General features: G+C 38.2%; 1 protein-coding gene across 1 annotated transcript; it reads left to right on the top strand.

Moving 5' to 3' along the window:
* Positions 1-1154: 1154 nt before the first annotated feature.
* On the top strand, positions 1155-20954 carry tstd2.L (thiosulfate sulfurtransferase (rhodanese)-like domain containing 2 L homeolog). The gene is made up of 9 exons (XM_018256338.2): positions 1155-1722; positions 3539-3861; positions 6325-6433; positions 7518-7643; positions 8811-8916; positions 13956-14074; positions 14958-15116; positions 16351-16489; positions 18081-20954. Exons 1-9 carry the CDS (start codon positions 1552-1554, stop codon positions 18314-18316), a joined length of 1488 nt encoding a protein of 495 aa, XP_018111827.1. The 5' UTR covers positions 1155-1551; the 3' UTR covers positions 18317-20954.
* The last annotated feature ends 266 nt before the right edge of the window (positions 20955-21220 follow it).

Here is a 21220-nt window from a genome sequence, read left to right as displayed (position 1 = left end):
AAAAGACAATAGAAGATATGTGGAAGAATCTGTAATTCCTGCTGTTTATGATAAATTCAGTGAAAGCCCTGTAGATTCTAATACACCCCAGCCTGAAGAACAAGAAACAAGATGAACAAGAAACAAGTTGCTCCATAAGTCAAGTTGCTGACACTGATCGAACTTTAGTTTTATGGTATTTTATCTATCCAAGGGAGATGGATTAAGTGGGTTCTGGTGGTCTATCCATAGTTTAGTCTCAGTGGGGCTCATTTATCAACACTGGGTAAATTTGCCCATGGACAGTTACCTATAGCAACCAATCAGTGATTAGCTTTTTGAAACCAGCTGCAAGTAGAACAATGAATGCAGCAATCTGATTGGTTGCCATGGGTTACTGCCCATGGGCAAATTTACCCAGTGTTGATAAATGACCCCCAATGTGAGGTGGCCAGTATATAATGTGGTTAAGTATTGCTGCGTTCAGTGTTTGGAAGGCTAGTGCCTCCTTTTTGACCTGGTCTACTTAGTATTTTCCACCGCACCCTGGGTTTTTTCTCTAACCAAATGAATTTAGTGAGCAGGGCACATATATTTTAACAGTATATAGTACAGTCAAAGGTATTGCCTGCAAAATGTATAGTAGTCTTGGGAGGATATTCATTTTTATATTGGGCGTAAATAAGCAGCCAAATGCAATAAAGATAAATATTACCACCTTTTCTGTAAAAATAAAATAAAAACTAGTTTCCTTATTGATGAAATTGGTACTAATTATCATTTTGAACTCTGAGGCTGGAAAAAAATATTGGCCAGGATGAAATGCTTTTAAAGGTATCAGGCAGCTTTTGGGATTGTTTCCTGCTCTTTGTGGCTATAGTCATAAATGACAGCTTTTTGTCTTAATTTGTTCTCACTGCACATATAGAACTTTCCTTTTCTACTATTTTGCAGTTATGTTAAAATCAATAAAGTTGCAAGATATTCTGATTACCTCTGATTTTGAATATTTATCATGCATTCAACTTTGCAATTAGCTAAAGAAGCTTAAATGAAAAATGTCCAAGATTTTTCAAACCTTTCATCTGATATGAATTTGGAGCATGCATGTGGCCTGACTTTAAATGTCAAATAGCAACAAGCTATTTATCACAGTGCCTCTGTTCTCTGCGTCTCTAGACTAAGCTGTGAATTGCAGCTGATCCCTTATTGGACTTCCTGTGGGGGGAGGGCTCAAACATGCTCTGCACAGCAGCCAATTCATTCAGACTTTAGTGATAAACAGAATCTGATTCCTTATGCTATATAGTTCTATATTTGCACTTTCATAAGTAGTTCTTAATTAAACAATTGCAGCTAAGGGAGGCTAATTAAATTGCTGAAGAATTTATGAGAAATAATCTGCACTGTTTGTCATTTAAATTAGCAAAGCTTTTAAAAGATAATTTTTTTTATGTGCTGCATTTTTTATATAAACTAATTAGGCTCATGCCAGGTGTGCCTTATATTAAAGACTAAAAATATTTTTTTACCATCAATTACTGATTGATCCAGATTTTATCCTCTGTGAAAATGTCCCTGTCTTCCTGCTGCAATGGAACAGAAATGCTGCCATGCTTTGAACTTGACCTGAAATTCCCTGATGGGGATGTATATGGCTCTGAAACCACTACTGCAGTGAGAAACTTAAGAGCTGGACTGGATGCCGACACAAAAAAGAAGTTCGCATTTGCAAAAAAGAAGGTATGTGTCTATAAGTTTAATGTCGTGCGAATACCTGTGTTTATTTACCATAGCAGTTATTGTGGCTGTTCATGTATAATATCATATGTGAGAGCTTGCAAGGGCACAGAACATTCTTGTAGGAAGTTTAATTCTGCTACCTGATTGTGAGCACTTGCCTAACGCACATAGAAGGCAACCCTAACCATATATGACACATGGTGGGGTATTTCAATTCCTTCTGTATGTGCTAGGCAACTAATAACATTCAAATAGTAGAATGATGTATTGAGAAGGGGAAAAACTTGAAGAGCCTGTAGAAGGCATTAAAGATTTTTATTAAAAACAGATCAGAATAAGGGTAGTAATTAAAAAGTAAAAAGGAGAAAAAAAGAGGCACCAGTCAAGCAATGTGAGTAGATTAGAAGGGATAGAAGGAGATAAATAGTTGACAGAAGGTTAAAGAAGACATTTTGTGTAAAAAATAAAAATGTACCAGTACATTATACTCAATTAGATATAGAAGAATTGTGCTATTAAAAACTAGTGTTTCAGGTTGATTTATTGAATATTTCAGCAAAAACCCTAATAATTCCTCCCTTCCACTTCCTGCTCCCTGAATTCCCAGGCTGTGTAGGGGAGCCGGCGGCTCTCCGCTCACTGTAGGACAGGAACCAATCAGCAGCTAGCAGGACGTGATAGGGAAATTAAGCCTGTCTGTGCTTCTGTGACTGCAGGGCTGTGATTGGCTGTCCCCCTCCTACTGTGTTTCTGGCAGGGACCGCTAAGACACGCCCACCCCTTATTTGAAACACAGACAGGGACCAGAGAACATCTATAGGGCGCTCCAATAAAGGGGCTACTTTTAAAGATAATATTAATTTTTAGCACCATGTAAAAGCAACATCATATATAACTTATAATTGCCCACAAAACTAGGGTTTTTTTCATTTATCCTATTTGTCTCCTTTACGGGAAGAAGGGAATATATGAATTGACCCCCCCTCCATTTGTAGTCCTCTTTTAAAGGCCACTTTACTTACCTTTGCCAGGTGTCCCTAACACTGATATTTCTATATGCACAGTGGATTAAAGTCACTAGTTTGGCTGCACAAATCCAAGCAAGAGATGCCTAGGAATAGAGTAAGCATTTTATTCCAAAAAGGAGCATCAGTCCTGAGAAACAGTGATTTGATTCACTATGGGTGCCTAATATTTTGAAACCCCAGTAAATCAGCCTTTACTTGTCCTCCACCACTCAATAATTGGACAGTATTGCTTTAGGCTGGAACTACACGGTGCGCGTCCTTCTGATCTATCGTGACGAGAGCAAGCTCAGGCATCATGTCAGATGCCGAATCTAATCTAAGTAATACAAATGTCGCATCTACAAACTGATTGCATCCGACACGACTGTTAGATGAAGACGCAACATGTAGCGTTCGAATCCGACAGTCGTGTCGGATGCAATCAGTTTGTAGATGCGACATTTGTATTACGTACATTAGATTCAGCGCATCCGACATGACGCCTGCACTTCCTCTCATTGCATCAGATCAGAAGGACGCGCACCGCTTAGTTCCAGCCTTAGGAATATGGGATGATTTCTTTCTTGTCGGGCTACTCTCACCTAAAAATGTAGAAGATTACCATGTTCCCTGTGCTGCAGACACACTGCAGAATTTCTGAATAGTAAAGCATATTATAATCAAATATCTCCATTTATTTTTCACAGTTTATTAAAGATAATATATGTTATGGGCTTATGTTAAAATACAGTGAAAAGATTAAAACCAGGATAGTCTAAATTTAACTCTGCAATGCTTTTGATCTACAGGCCTTTGCTCTTTTTGTGAAAGAACTTCAAGCAACTGGTCCATCGACTCAAACTATGCATTCTGATGGTCAATGGAAATGTTGTGGGCTGGAATTCACGAACCTGGCAAATATTCATAAGCATGTTGCTGCACAACATTCAAATGAAGTTTTGCAATTAACAAAATACATTTTAGAAGAATTAGCTATAGCTGCTGAAACCACTGTGCCATGTACCGAACTCTCGGAAAACTCTGGTGCTTTAAAGGACTCGTCGTGGAACAGATATCCAGTTTGTGATTGGTTGCCAGACACAAGAAATGTTGCCCAAGAGGATCTAATAAGGTAAACTGCTTTTCCATCATATTATTCTAAAACAATTCACTTAGATTGTATAATGAGGTGGTTTAACGCAATACATGATCCATCACAAGCGTGCACACCCTCCTTAATAAATATCTTTCTTAGGCCCAGGTGCTCCTCAATGTTGCATATTCACCTAATCTACAAGAAGAAACCGATGGTGACGTTGTTTGCTGGATTGCTTTTACACATAGAGCTAATTTTATTAGTGAGGCAAAATATGCGCAGCAAATTCTGGGACACAGCCCTTAATTGTGTCATATGTTGTCTTACTAATAAAGTTGGCTACATGCCTGAAAAAACTCCCTGCAAAGAGTGTCACCCTTTTTTATTAAAATTAATATTTGCTATATTATAGGTTCTCAAACCTGTCCACTTACAGAGTATTTTACAAGCAGATTCACCTATGTTGCTCTATGCATATCCAACACAAAAAAGGGTGTAAATTGAACATCATAGTGTTAACCCATAGCAACTAGTAAAAGGTAATAGCTAATTTGTTGTTAAGTGTTACTGTACCAAGATACAATGTCTGTGTTTTGAATTTCCCCCCTAGTTCATGTATTAAGCTAGGTCTGTTTTACTTTTGTTATCTAAACCATGTGTGCCCAACTGGCCTGCTAAAGGATTGTATAGCTTCAGCAAACCTGGAATGTGAACAGATTATGTGAAAATCCATGGACAAGCACATTGTGCTGGACTGCACTGACTTAATGCAGCAATGCACAGGCCAACCGCCTAACTGCTCCGACCTGTTGGCCCACATGATAAACGAGCAGAGAGCATATAAGAGGCTATTACAGACTATGAACGTCTTCCTATTATTCCAATGGTTCATGCAGGGCACATGAAGGATCAGAACAGCAGGAAGTGAAGAGAAGCTGCACCATGAACTGCCCAATATGTTGCATCCTCAGATGACTGCCCAATTCCAAAACCCACCAATATCTATAGTACTGCTACAATATTTTGGTACATGTATGCGGGGCCTCCATTAGAAATCACGGGGCATCACACAACAAAATTCTCTGGGCCCCCTGGTGAATGCCCACCCCACAGTAAAAAGGCCACACAGACAGAGCTAAAAATGGGAAATCCCACACAAACAAGTTATAAAAAGCCATTGGTATTCAGGACCCCATTATAAGTTTAAAAAAAAAAAAAAAAAAATGTCCAGCCAGGGTCCCACATAAAAGTTTTTAAAAATACACTGGTGGTCAGGGCCCCCCCCCAAGTTAAAAAAAAAAATCATTGGTGGTCAGGGCCCCACTATAAACTAAAAAAAAACTTTGGTGCCAGGGTCCTATATAGTATTAACATAATACATTGGTCGTTTTGTCACTTTGGGTCTTTTCGAGGCTTCAAGTCTTAACCATTTTGGTACTTCAGCTCTACAGGAATTTGGCGGTTTGTCAAAGGGGGCCCGACTAATTAGAAAAGTGCAGCACAGCCAGGGCCCCCCTTAAGGCCCAGTACAAATGTACCCCCTGTGCCCCCCTAATGGCAGCTCTCATGTATGAACTACATTAGGCCATAAAATATAGGATAAAATGTTATTTGAATGAGAGTACCATTTTTCTACACAGTTGCTCTGTCAAAATAAAGGTGCTGTACTTTCCATCTGACTGAAATTGTAGCAGTAAACTAAATTATTGCTACAAAAAGAAAATACACTAGCTCTATAAAATGTTTGTTGAAATATTCATTATCTTTCAAGCCACACTGCATATTAAACATAGAAATTGGGTCAAAAGTACTGCTCTACTGGAAGAATTCACAACCCCAACAAACATTTTTTGGAGAAAGTCTTTTATATATAAACTAATGGGGAGAAATTATTTGTATTTACCTGATTTCATATACAGGTATGGGACCTGTTATCCAGAATGTTTGGGACCTGGGGTTTTCCGGATAAAGGGTCTTTCTGTATTTTGTATCTCCATAACATTAATTAAATCGAATCTAAATTGTTTTGCCTCCAATAAGGATTAATTATATCTTAGTTTAGATCAGGAACAAGAAAAAGGAAATGCTTTTTCAAAAATTTAATTATTTGATAAAATGGAGTCTATGGGAGACATCCTTCCTGTAATTCAAAACTTTCTGGATAATGGCTTTACAGATAATCAATCCCATACCTGTGCTCTTAGAAACAAAGCCTGTATTGCATATTATATAGCATAGTGGTATCTCTGCATTTGTGATCTAACAGTAGATTGAGCTAAATATATAAAATATATAAAATATTTCGATCTGTGTGTGAGATATATTTGAAAACAGGACTTAAAGAACAACAGAGGGAATGAGAAGGCAGTGGGGCAAAGGATTTATATGAAATAATTTGATAAATGAATGTTACACAGGCATTGTATGTATAAACATAGATACAAAATGTTGAAAGAGGAAGTCTTTCATCACTTATTACATTTTTTTTTGCTTTACCAGTGAACCTGGGGAAGTGCTTTTATACTACTTCTACTGTGATGTTAAGGATCCACAGTGGATCTGTAACTGGCAAAGGGCTATGTGTCAGACGCTTCATCTAACAGGAAAAGTAAGTGCCAATTAGTTCACTGCACATTTTGTATTCTGTATAGTCCTGTTGGATAAATCTGTAAAATTTCACTTTAAACCACAGATTTTGCCTTTGGATTCACTTATCTTGAGAATTCAACATAAGTATTTTTGGGGCATAAGTATTTTTTTGAAGAACACTTGGTAGATGCTCCTGTGTTAGTCCTGTGTTTGGTTGCAATGACACTGGAATACTGGTAATGAACTGCATTGCAGGGAAAAAAAACATGGCGAATTGCACCTGGAAAATACACTTTGTAAATGAAGCTTAAACTGCTAGTGACCCTTATTTACTAACATTCAAATTTCTATTTTTTTCACACATTTTACAAAAGGTTTTTTACTCTAAAACTCAAAAAATTTGAGACCAAGGGTTCGTCCACACGAGGAGATTCTGGGAGATTTAGTCGCCTGGCAACTAATCGCCTCTTCTTCTGTGCGACAATCTCCCTGAACTGCCTTCAAGTGTCTTCCCATCCGCTATAATGTCGCTTTGTTTTCCGAAGTCGCCTGAAGTTGCCTCACAAGGAAACTTTGGGCAACTTTGAAAAACAAAGCAACGCATGTGCTTTAGCACAGGCGACTTTTCCCTTATAATGTGTAAGAACTATGAAAAACTTGAATACAAAATTTCACCAAGTAAAAACTGTTGAGGTCCTGAAGAAGTCATTGGAAACTGCTGTAATCCAATTGTACCATTTTTAATCCATTCAGACTTTGACGGTTGAAATTCTTTTTCAGATTGTTGACAGTGTCCTCTTTCTATTCAAATCTTTTAATCACTTTGGTTTTTGAAAAAAATCCTTTATTTGTGGATTCTAAAACTAAACATATTAGATTTTTGAATAACGGGCCTCTAAATTTTATCAAAAAACATTCAAGCATCTGCACTTTCACCTCCTTTGACTGCATTAGTTTATTTGTATTTCTTGTGTTTTTGCTGATACAACAGATTTAGAAAGTGCCAGACTGCCTGCTCCCTCTGCTTTAAGTCTCCCGGGCACCAGCCCCAGATTCTGAGGTCTTCAGTAATGAAAATGATTCTCTTACTTTCCACTTATTAGATTCGAATTGCTACAGAAGGAATCAATGGAACTGTTGGTGGAAGCAAAGTATCCACCAAGTTGTATATTACTGCCATGCTGTCACATCCACTTTTCAGGGATATTATGTGTTCAGAAGATTTTAAGGTAAGCAGTAGAATGTATAGAATTTAACAGCCCAGTTACTAAAGGGACACCAATAGTATAGTGGAACATCGCCAAATCTGAATGCCTAATTCTAATGTACCATTATAGAACATTACAAGACATCATTATTTGTGCAGCTTAAAAGTGCTGGAGAATAAACAATGAGAAAACAGTTTGTTTCCCTCCTAATTCATTCTCTGTAATAATAAGAGAGAACTGTCTTTTTCGTGTTTATACTACCCTTAAAGGAGACATAGGATAAATGAAACCCCCTCATTTTGTAGGCAATAATGTATACTATATGGTGATGGTTTTACTTTTGGCCAACAATTAATAGTTTCTTTAAAAAAGGCCCCTTTATGGCACTCCCTATATATCTGCTATGGTCCCTGTCTGAGTTTCAAATGAGCGGTGGGCATGTCCTTACAGTTCCCGCCAGGAGCACAGTAGAAGGGGGGGACAGACAATCACAGCCCTGTAGTCACACAAGCAAAGACAGACTTCAGTTCCCTATCGGGTCAGCCTAGCTGGTGATTGGTTCCTAAAGTGCAGTGTGCTGAGTGCGCCGGCTCCCCTGCACAGCCTGGGAATTCAGGGAGCAGGAAGTGGAACAGATGGGCGGGACTAAGAGGGTTTTTGCAAAAATTTCCAATAAAGTAACCAGAAACAAATTTTTCAAAAGCACATTCCTTCTATATCTAACAGAGTTTAATGCACTGGTCCATTCTTGTTTTTTACATAATATGTCTCCTTTAAGGTATGCGTCCCCACATTACAGACACCCATTATCAAGAAGATTCAGATCCCCAAGCATTGCAGATAATAGATCCTAAGTAATGTCAATTGTTAAGTTGTCACGTGGTTATGTAAAAGTATGAACAAATTGCTTAATTTTCTGTAGTTTAGATTTCCTCTTCAAAGCCGCATCAGTGCCAGTAAATTTTAGGTCTAACTGTTCTTTTTTAATGGTCTAAAATAGACCAGGGTATGAATGTCCTATAAATATCTTTCCAGCAATCTCCTACCATGATTATTTTGTTCCATGAAATCAATTTTATGCCACTGTACTATTATACAGTGTCATGGGTAAAACTATATTACTAGTCTAAAGATATGTGCATCGTTATTTGTATTTCTAAATTACTTTTTATTTTGTTCTGCTAACAGACAAGTGATGGTGGAGCCCATTGCTTTCCAGACCTTCGAGTTGGTGTCTTTCAAGAAATTGTGCCAATGGGAATTGAGCCACATAAAGTCTCTTACAAAGAAAATGGTATGTGAATGTTTCAGGCAACCATGTAAAGTGCAATAAAAGATTGCATTCTGTCAGTCCAATACAGGTATGGAACCTGCTATCCAGAATGCTCAGGACATGGGGTTTTCCAGATAACGTATCTTTCCGTAATTTAGATCTTCATGCCTTAAGTCTACTAGAGAATCATGTAAACATTAAATAAACCCAAGAGGCTGGTTTAGCTTCCTATAAAGATAAAGTATATCTTCATATTGTTTGTAGGCACTCAGAGAGCAATCCTCCAGGCACTAGTAGTAAAAAAAGGTCTTTATTGAAGTACAAGTGTGGATTACAGCATTTCATGTTCTCACAATCATAGCCTATGATTAAGGGGCAAATTTACTTAAGGTCGAATATCGGGGTTAATAAACCCTCTATATTCGACTGTCGAAGTTAAAATCCTCCAACTTCGAATATCGAAGTCAAAGGATTTAGCGGTATTCGTTCGATTGAACGATCAAACGAAAAATCATTCGATTGAACGATTAAATCCTTCGAATCGTTCGATTCGAAGGATTTTAACCCTTTCCCTGCCAGCCGTTTTGTCCTAGATGCGAACGTCTACTGCCAAGCAGTTTTTAGATATTTTGCACTCTTTCACTTTAAGGGCCTTTCCTGGGGCGGTCTTTTAGTTTACCCAGGAAAACAATATATTGTTTTTTTCAGGACAACCTGAACTTTCAAAATATGCAAGAATTTTGGTGTAATTCTACTTCTGTAAAAAAATATAGGCTTCTAAGTGTCCAATAAAATGAAAAAAATCATGTTTCACAAAGAACAATCACATATATCAGAAACATTATTTACTTTATGTATGAGAACACAGCTGATTTGGAAAGGTCTATGTCTCCTGAACGCGGCAATACCAAATATATATAGTTTTATGGAGATTTCTCACTTGTATAGATCAAAATCTACAAGCAGTACACTACCAAATTTCCAAAGCACCGCTCTCCAAACGGCATACATCTGATTTCAAGGCCAAACATTCCACTAACAGTAGGTTTACCCTAGAAAACTACCCATTATTAGAAAGAACAGATTCTGGTGAATCAAAAATGGGTAAACATATTGTTGTACTCCAAACTACCAAGTTGCAATTGTTTCCTAAAGTTATAATGTTTTATAGAAATTGGTGAATTTTTTGAAAAATGACCTCAAAGCTTCCAATCTACAGAATCATATCTCCCACACATCATTAGGTATCAATGTAAAACACCCCGAATATGAAAGCCTGGGGTCCACTGAACAGTTTGATGCCCAATATGTATAGGTGTACCCAAACATGTGGCATATAGGGGCCCTAAAATGTAGACACCTCATTTGAGCTATCAGTTCTGTAATTCCAGATACTGCAAAATCAACACATTTGCATCGTTTTGGGGTGGGGTAAAAGTAAAAAAAAAAGTTCACCCCAGAAAACCATATATTTTCGAAAAGTACACATTCCCACGAATCTAAATTGGGTATGCATGTCTTTGTACTAGAAAGTACCAAGCCGCAAACCATTCCTAAATTTGGTGATTTTGGTGACATTTCCAAAAATCACCTCAAAATTTCTACCCTGCAGCATCGTATTACCCACATACTTCTAGGTATCAAGCAAAATCACCCCAAATATGAAAGCCTAGGGTCCTCTGAACAGTTTGATGCCCAATATGTATAGGTGTACCCAAGCACGTGGCATACAGGGGCCCCAAAAGGAAGACCCCCATATGGTCTGTCATTTCAGGTACAGCAAAATCAACACATTTACATCGTTTGGGGGGGGTCAAAAGTAGAAAAAGGTATGTTCACCCCAGAAAACCATATATTTTCGGAAAGTACACATTCCCACAAATCGAAATTGGGTATGCATGTCTTTGTACTCCAAAGTACCAAGCCACAAACCATTCCTAAATTTGGTGATTTTGGCGACATTTCCAAAAATCACCTCAAAATTTCTACCCTGCAGCATCGTATTACCCACATACTTTTAGGTATCAAGAGAAATCACCCCAAATATGAAAGCCTAGGGTCCTCTGAACAGTTTGATGGCCAATATGTATAGTTGTACCCAAGCACGTGGCATACAGGGGCCCCAAACGGAAGACCCCCATTTGGTATGTCATTTCAGATACTGCAAAATCAACACATTTACATTGTTTGGGGGGGGGGGGACAAAGGTAGAAAAAAGTAGGTTCACCCCAGAAACCATATATTTTCGGAAAGTACACATTCCCATGAATCTAAATTGGGTATGCATGTCTTTGTACTCCAAAGTACCAAGCCACAAACCATTCCTAAATGTGGTGATTTTGGTGACATTTCCAAAAATCACCTCAAAATTTCCACCCTGCAGCATGGTATTACCCACATACTTTTAGGTATCAAGACAAATCACCCCAAATATGAAAGCCTAGGGTCCTCTGAACAGTTTTATGCCAAATATGTATAGGTGTACCCAAGCACGTGGCATATAGGGGCCCTAAAATGAAGACCCCCCCGTATGGTCTGTCATTTCAGGTACAGCAAAATCAACACATTTACATAGTTTTGGGGGGGGGGGGCAAAGGTAGAAAAAAGTATGTTCGCCCCAGAAAACCATATATTTTTGGAAATTATACATTCCCGCGAATCCAAATTGGGTATGCATGTCTTTGTACTCCAAAGTACTAAGTCGCAAGCCTTTCCTAAATTTGGCGATAAAAGCAACGGTTTTTACATTTCTGAAAATCGCCTAAAAATATTGCAATTGGCCGCATTTATCTCACCCAACTTCTTACATACAATTGTAAAACACCATAAATACTGATGCCAAGGGTCTACTGAACAGTTTTATGCCCAATATGCATTGATATCCCAAGGCAGCTGGCATGTGCCGACCCCAAATGTAAATAGTGCATATGAGTTTTCTCTACTGCCGATTCGCCTTCTGTAAACATAGACCCTTGACTTCATATTCTGTGCCTCAAGACCCTCCTAACAGCAAAGACCCCCCAAAACCATATGTTTTTGGAAAGTACAAAGAAAAATCACCCCAAATATGGACATCAGAGGTCTACTGAATAGTTTGATGCCCAATATGCATAGATTTACCAAAGTATATCGTGTGTACGGCCCCAAATGAAAAACGTGCATATGAATTTTCACGCTGGCCAACTAAGCTGCTGAAAAGAGAACCCCAACTGTGCGTTATGTGCCGTAAGACCCCCAAACTGTAAAAAGAAAAACCATATATTTTTGGAAAGCATATATTCTGACGGATCAATCTAAGTAAAATAATATACCAAAGCACCAAACAGCAAAACTATACTAAAGATACATAAGGAACAATAATGCAGGGATAAAATTGCAATAAAACCACAAAAATTGTGCAAATCAATGAAATAACAAAATAACTGCACCGACAGCGTAATTAGTGGCCGAAATCAATTATCCAATAGTCACACTGCTGAAATAAACAGTTTTTATGGGTAAAAAAAACACAAATTGGTGAAATGAAAAAGTAAAAAAAATAAAATGTGTATACATGTGTGTACACTTCCAAGAATTGTGTGACAGTGTATAAGTGTGTATAAGTGTGTATATAAGTCCATATAAGTGTATATAAATGCATATAAGTGTAAAATGAAAAATTCAAAAAAACTTTTTTTTTTTGTTTTTTTTTTACTAAAATATGTGTGTATGTGTGTATAATGTAGGTAAGTGTATGTAAGTGTCTAAAATAAAGGCCACTTACCGTTTTTGGCTGATCTGAGAGCTGGAGAAGAGAGAGAAGCTGTCTGCAGATTCACAGCAAGCAGGAAGTGTGTGGGCGTCGCTGGAACACGAGGTAAGCAGGAGGAAGCAGTGCAGCAAGGCAGACACGCGATTTGCTGTGTCTGCCTCTTTTAGGTCGGCCCTGCGACAATCCTGTCGCAGGACCGACATGACAGCCCCCCAGCCTCGTTGCCCAGGGGGCTGTCAATGATGCTAAACCTCTGCAGAGGCGGCTAAAGCCGCTGATGCAGAGTACAGCATGTTAAACTGCAAGGACGTACAATGTACATGCTTGGCAGTTAAAGCCCTTGCCTGCCAGAATGTACGGTGTACGTGCTTGGCAGGCAAAGGGTTAATCCATCGATCGAACGATTTTTGTTCAACCAAAAAAAGCTAGCAAAGCCTATAGGGAACTTCCCCATAGGCTAACATTGACTTCGGTAGCTTTTAGGTGGCGAACTAGGGGGTCTAAGTTTTTTTCTTAAAGAGACAGTACTTCGTCCATCGAAAAGTCGCTCGAAGTCGAAAGTAGCCCAGTCGATGGTTGAAGTAGCCAAAAAAATTCGAAATTCAACGTTTTTTCCTCTATTCCTTCACTCAAGCTAAGTAAATGAGCCCCTAAGTGTTGTGAAAACACGAAACACGTAAGGCTGTAATCCACACTTGTACTTAATAAAGACCTTTCTATTACTACTACTGCCTGGAGGATTGCTCTTTGAGTGCCTACCTTACAAACAATACGATGATGTCAGCTCCTTGTTTTACGTGGTGAGTCTCTTTGAAAAGAAATGTTTGTGATGATATTAAGTATATCTTTGTCTGGATCAAAAAAAAAAAAATTAAAAAAATTTGCATTAGAAATGGGAAACAGCCTTTCCGTAATTCAGAGCTTTCTGGATAACGGGTTTTTGGATAACTGATCCCATACATGTAATACATTTTTAAAGTTCCATCTGTTGGAAGGTGTAGTCCTATGTACTGGCCAATTTACTTTTTGCAGCTATTTTACGATTAAAAGTGGTTTGGCCATGATTCTCATTTTACTCTTTGCAAACCAGTAGGACATCTAACAGCAGCACAAAGTGTTCCCATAGAGTTCAGTAACATAACTGTAGAACCTTACTTTGCTTTAATAGAAAATAGTTTGAGCAGAGAATTAAAACGTTTAGTTTAAAGTAAAGGTAGCCTGCATTGGACAAATCTACATCAGTCGGAAACACAATTTTGTAGATTAATATGATTGTAAGTTTGGTTGTAATCATGTATTTTCTCTACAGCTATTCATCTGTCCCCAGTGGAATTTCATAAAAAAGTCACAAAGTATTTATCTGAAGTTAGTAAACCAGACCTGGATACCATTTTATTGGACTGTCGTAATTTTTATGAAAGCAAAATAGTAAGTCCACTATTGCATTTGCTGTGTAAACGAGCCTCACACACAATAGATCCGTGCTGTAGTGAGATGTTTTTTTTTTTTTGTTTTTTTTTTAATTTTCACCATCTTGACTGCTAACTATTTTTGTTCACTTATAATCTGATACTTTGTTGCCAGGTTTGAGCCTTGGCGTCCATAGCTAGGCTGTGCACAAGCAATTGACTGCACCATGATAGTTGGCCCAATTGCTATTTACTGTAAGCCTTATTCATAATTGTATTTTTTTACAGTTATTTTAAGAGATACATTCAAAATGATTTGATTTACATAAGGTACAATGAAAATTGTGGAAGAGACAGCCATGTTGACTACCTCTGAATCATCCAAAACATACTTCTTTATTGCTGGTATAGGTTTTCAACACCCATACAAGAATAATGTCATGTCACAGTTTTTTAGCTATAGCTTCCCTATGCAGCAGTAGTGGTGACAAAACAAGTGGAATGACTTTGTTACATTCCATTTTTAACAGTTTTGATTGTCCCAAGTTTGACACTCCTGCACAATTGTTGCCTGGAAAATGTGTCTTTCTTCACCTGCCCTGACAGTTGAAAATGATACATGTTTTGTAACAGCTAGTCAGGGGCATAAATCTAAGTTGCTGGGCCCCACAGGATATTCATTTTAGGGCCCCAAAATGTCCAGAGGTTTTACTAATATCTTTTGAAATTGCTCATTAATTAGAACCTCATGCAGCCCCTATACCTCTGCAGCTGCAGGGTCTGCTTCCTCTATAGTTACGCCCCTGCAGATAGTATTCTGATTTGTGGATACAAATGCTTCCAAACAGGTGTGACATTTGCCCACTATAATCTATGTGTTCTGCTTTTCATCTCTTTCCAAGGGTCAATTCCAAAATTGTTTGGCTCCAAATATCAGGAAATTTAGCTACTTCCCAAACTACGTCGACCAAAACCTTGAGCTCTTTAAAGATAAGACAGTGTTAATGTATTGCACTGGAGGAATACGTTGTGAAAGGGGCTCTGCTTATCTCAGGTCAAAGGTAAGTGTAAGAACGTATCCGTTATTAAGGTCCTTTTGCTTTTATTTGTTATTTATATAGCGCCTACACATTAATGGAGTGCATAAGGGCCCTGACACACAGAGCATGTGCTTCATTGCAGAGGGAAAATATTTTCTACAGCAGATGAAGTGCCCAACAATACCTGCCCCTTCAATTAGTTGAAATGGCTGCATATACAATATGGTAATTGCCCGAAAATGTGTGAGGATACATTTTTGACCAATTACCATCTTAGCCGCATGTAATGTGGACCTTGTGTCAGCACCCTTTCAGAGATTATACATGATTCACATCAGACCCTGCACCAGTGGAGCTGGCAATGTAGGGTCCCCATCACATTTACACACAGTAGGGTCAATAATTCTAATCTGGAGCCAATTAACCTGCCTGTTTTTGGAGTGTGGAGTACCCAGAGCAGGGCTGCCATCAGAAATCAAAATTTTCTGATCAAAATTTGTCTTTTTGAGGCTTCGGGTATTTTTGCGACTTTGAAGGTGGCTTCGGGTCTTTGGCGGTTTGGATCTTTGGCTCTATGGAACTTCGGTGGTTTTGTGCTTTCAAGGGGGGCCGGCTAATTAGAAAAGTGCAGCACAGCCGGGCCCGGTACAAATGTACCCCCTGTGCCCCGTTGATGGTGGCTCTGACCCAGAGGACACCCACACAGACACTGGGATAACTCCTTGCAGCTGATAACACCAAAAATGAGAGAAGTGTCAACATATAAGAAATACTGTGATTTTGGAAACACTGCCCAGATTACAGACATATGTAAGTAGGTATATGTCATCAAAGACATTAGCATGGAGTCTGAGAGGGTTGATTTCCTGCAATATTCTCTTCTGCAAAGGTGTTTATATTTGTACAACATACAGTGATTGTTTCCACCGTTATTTTGTTTTAATGCCTTGAATGCCAGTAGACGAGGGGTCCTAGTGAGGAACATTTGTTTGTTCACCGGAAACTTAAAAAAAATGCTTGATTCTTCATAAAAAGGGAACATTCTCATTCTCAAAGTCTGTCTGAAAGTTTAGTCTGTATATTTTTATACAGGCCTGTCATCTGGAATCACAGGGGCCCTATACTAATAAGAACTTCACTTTTACATCTCTTGAGGACCTCTCTGTTATTGGACGCCTCACTGCAGTACCCCCTGATGGCAGCGCTATTTTTGTATGTCAATTTTACTGATGAAAGTATTTTCTTCTGTTGTCAGTCTGTCTGTAAAGAAGTTTACCAGCTTAAAGGTGGCATACATAAATACCTCGAGCAGTTTCCAGATGGATATTTCCGAGGGAAGCTGTTTGTTTTTGATGGACGTTATACAATTTCTTCGAACAGTGATATCATATCTAGTAAGTAGAGTGCTCTAGTAATTGAAAGAAATGAATGCATTCATCTGAGAGGACTAGCAATTGTGCACATATGTAATATAAGGCACTAACTTTGCCCAGGAGCAGTAACCCATAGCAACCAATAAGATGTTTGCGTTTAAACAGATGACCAGCAAATTTTACCTGCTGATTGGTTGCTATGGGTTACTGCCCCTAGGCAAACTTAGTGCCCTATATTACATAACCCCTTGACTCTTATAGGGTTATGTAATAAAAGGCACTAATTTTGCACAGGAGTAGTAACATATAGCAACCAATCAGCAGGTAGCATTTACTGGGCACCTGTTTAAACGCAAACAATCTTATTGGTTGTTATGGGTAACTGCTCCTGTGAAAACTTAGTGCCTTTTATTACATATGGGGTTTTGTCTTCTACTCTTTCTTTGCCAGTCTCTCTTTTTCTTTGCCAGTCTCTTTGGCAATAAAAATACATTGTACTTTTCAAGTAAAGGACAAGAAAAGCCTTCCTCTGAAGTCTTCAGTATGTTATAGAGCCCTCCTTACTGTCCCTAATCACTACTTATTTTTTTCCCGTTTTAACTTCTGAAATACCCCCCGTACTCATGTTAGTTGTGTAAGACATGTTAGCGGGCACCATATTGATGTGCGTTGCATCATCAAGATGTCTGCTGCAGTTCTCCTGCACATGAGCAAAGTATTCTCCTCCCGTTCCTACTCCTAGATTCTTGTGCTCTACTGCTGTGCGTAACACTCTTGTCTCCCCGATTGGAAATAATATTTTTTCAATTACTCTGCAATATTTTCATAACTCTGGCACTTCTACATCTGCATGGATGAAAATGGAGGAGGTTCTGGAAAGCTGCAGAACTGACTGCAGATATGCCTGTCCGATGAGTTATAATGTTTAATACACTTTCCTGGTCCTTTTAAGAATTTTTAAAACCACGCAAGTGTATACAGCTTAAAGTGCTCCCAAGTCTTACAGTGGCCAGATATGGGCAGTTTCAAGCTGCCAATTCAGCACCTTCAGACTTATTTGGCAGCTTACCGGTATGTTCCTATGTAGGGTGGGGGGTCCTCTGAAGGGCCTACCCAACTGCTATCTGCCCGAAAATCAGCCAAATGCCAATTGGCCAGGTTTAATTTTCCTGTTAGATTGAGGACCGCACCTGTGTATTGATGCAATCCTCGAACGGATGGCCAGCACAGTTGTAAATATGATCTGATTGTTGGTACAGAGTCATACAATTAGATCATCCCAATATCACCCACATACCTGTTGGTTTTAAAGACCTGAAATGCATTTTAAATGTTAGCGATTATTCCCTGTGTATTCTAAGATGCCAGCTTATAATACTGTATGTAATTTGAAATTGTATTTCTAGTGCTCTTCTGAATTCAGGGTTTAATAGTGAACCCATGTATTCAGCATGTTGATGATCCCTATTAAGGCAAATGGTAGACAAATGACTTCTAAAATTACATATTTATAATGAGAGCACATTTAAACACATGTTGTATTTACTGACAATTTTATAACTTGCTGTCAGGTGGTTAATGTTGAGTTTCTGTTGTAACTTCTTTTTTCCAGGTTGCTGTTACTGTGGTACAGCCTGGGATGAATACAAGCTCTGCTCCACTCCACGCTGCTGCCAGCTTGTACTGACATGCACAGAATGTCAGAGTAAGGGCCTCTCCGCATGTTGCCCCACATGTCAACTGAAAGAGGTTAACATGTCTCCTGAATCAAGTCAGCAACACTTTAAAGAAGAATGTGAATGCACAGAGAAGAGACCGAAAATACCAACTGAAAACAGTCTTGACTAAATCTTCCAATTGATAAAAATAGGATTAAGCCAAACGTTTCTTAATGCTCAAGATATGTTTTTTGTTTTTTTTTTACTATTTTTACAAATCAGCTCAGGCATTGTATATTCAGAAATATAAAATAATATAAAAAGGGGAAAGACTTTTTTAGCTGTCATTTTGTGGCTCTTCAGGTTCATGGCACACACTGGTTTGACCACTAAGGACCTCTCAGGAAGAATTCTCCTGTCCTCCAGCAGCCAATTTGCATTCAACAATCAGCTTGATATCACAGATGTTAACAATGCAAGAAGTATTTGGCAATTCTCACGTTTGAATGCATTTCCTTTCAGATGAGTAGAAAATTGCTGCAGGTGTGCAAAGGTATCCTACTGTAAGTAAATCTTTTGGAGGTGACACAAATGAATATATTTGTGCTGATTGGTCAGAAATGTCCAAATTGTTTGGGCAAATCTGTCTGGCACTGACTTAACAAGTTTCCATCCATAGTAAAGTGCCTATTTATCAGCTGTTTACACTGTAGCATTGTAAATACTTCCGTGATAATTATCATCAGAAAAACTGATGATCAAATCCTCTTGTTTACAAAAATGATAATAAAAGCAGTACTGCAGTACTGGGTTGGATAGACTAAAGGTTACATATTTATAATTAGGGCTTACATCCCATATAAATTCCTTTAATTAACAAAGTAAGAGTTTAACTGTATGCATTATTATCTTACTAGTACCGTAGTTGTAATTCCTGGAGACATTTTTATAGTTTTAACCAATGACTGTCCATTGGAGGCATGGGGGCTGTATGTGGTCCTCCCAAGAAATTGTTACTATTATATCATGTCTAAGATTTCCATAAATCTCTTTGCATGACATTGTTGTTTTATTATATTAGCCCCCAAACATGAAAAATACCAGATCATTGTCCCACATCATGGAAAAACTTGAAGACAGTTGCTCAGTGGGTATTTTGCTTCCCTCTGGTAATTAATGGGGGTAGGTTGAGTAAGGTCTTCGTTTTCTTAGGACACGTTTCTGTACAACCCAGGACTTTTCTCTATCACTTTAACAGAACAGTAGCCAAAGTATATTATTCTATTGAACTTTATGGACAATTCCAGAACTAAGCCTAGCCTTCCAATCAATGGAATAAATGCAAGAAATGTTCATTGTGTGCAATATGTACTTTATTCGGTAGAGTATACCTTCTATTGGTACTTTTTTTGATTACTAGTGTAGTAACCCCAATCTGATGTCCAACTGTAGCTGAACAGAGTTCTGTTCTTTAGAGCACTGAGGGGCCCATCTTTGGTCTGTTAGCTTAAGAAGAACTCTAAAAGCAGACTGAGGATCACAAAGATGTTTTTCTATGACTAGGGGAGTAGTGAGGTCCTTAACAAGGCAGTGTGCATTAAAATAATTATGATACAGCGTCTCCTGCATTACTTGATTTAATGATGGCCTTAAATCATAAACATGGCTTCTATCCTACTGAAGTGTTACATATTGTAAAATATCAACAACGCTGAATTCATCAACGATAGCTAAGCAATGTTTTGTTTTTTTAATTTGGCAATGTCTCATTATGTTGTAGCTATTTCTGTAAATAAACGTGTCTCTTATACAGACTAGACCGAACATCTGTTGAGCAGGCACTCAAAGAAGGCAATCTTCCACCAGGTGGATAAGAACAAGTGAAGACTTTATTTATGTCCTGGATAAGCAGCCTTACGCATTTCGTGTTACACATACTTAGTTATAAGCTATGATTAAGTGTATGTAACATGAAATGCCTGCTCAACAGATATTCGGTTTGATCCGCTCCCTCTGCTGAAGGCTCAGGGCAGTGCACCTGGACCTCTTCCCTGATGTGGTGAGTTGTTTACACTCTAAGACCCTACTTTCATTTTCTTGTACATACTTCTATAAGTGCTGCTTCTCTTCGCAGTTTCTTTGAATGACTGAATATCATCTTAAGTCAACATCATGCCTCTTGAGGCCATCAGTGCAGGTATGAGCCACGTTCTCTGGAAACCCATTATCCAGAAAGCTCTGAATTATGGAAAGACCAAATAGCATCCAAATAATCCAAAAACGTTTTTTCACTGCAATAATAAAACAGGAGCTTGTACTTAATCCTAACTGATATAATTAATCCTTATTGGAAGCAAAATCAGCATATTGGGTTTATTTAATGTTTAAATGATTTCCTAGTAGACTTAAGGCATGAAGGTACAAATTACAAAAAGATCCATTAGTAAAGGGGACAATAATCTCATCATTTTCTCTATGGTCCTATCTTTTACATTGTTAAAAGCAAATCTGCTCAGTATGACATTTTTAATAAAAGAAAGGTAGATATTTTATCTTTGTGCAACTTGTTAGAATAACATGTGCAATGGTTGTAAGGATTGACCAGCCTGTGATTGGAGTTTCATTTTAATGGGTTTTAACTAAAGATGGCAATGTGAATTCTTTTTTGTTCTCTGCATACCTACTAACATTTCTGAGCATAACGTAAAATCATTATAGTCCCTTATAAGGCCTGCAGTTAAGCATAGAGCCCCCAATTGGGAATTACTGCTATGTGGAAATCAATTCATAATGTATTTTGAATTGAATAAAACCATAATGAACAGTTATTTCCTAGAAGTTTTGTCTACTTTATAATTGTTATGTAAAGGCATAACGTAGGGTCCCATGTTAGTAGAGAATGGAATATATTAAATATGATAGGATAATATTACGTGTATTTATAGGACTCTCCTTATCTTGATGTGGTGGCAAACAGGATATCTTTTGGCAAGGCATATTTATGAAATTGCTGCTCATCTTGAATTGAAAATGACAGCTTTGGGCACACAAGCTTATCACTGCCTAATTAGTATTAATGAGGCGGAGAGAAGCG

The sequence above is a fragment of the Xenopus laevis genome, chromosome 1L, assembly GCF_017654675.1.
Source record: "Xenopus laevis strain J_2021 chromosome 1L, Xenopus_laevis_v10.1, whole genome shotgun sequence".
In the NCBI taxonomy this organism is placed as follows: domain Eukaryota; kingdom Metazoa; phylum Chordata; class Amphibia; order Anura; family Pipidae; genus Xenopus; species Xenopus laevis.
The sequence above is the reverse complement of the archived record's forward strand: the minus strand, read 5'-3'. Positions and strand labels throughout refer to the sequence as shown.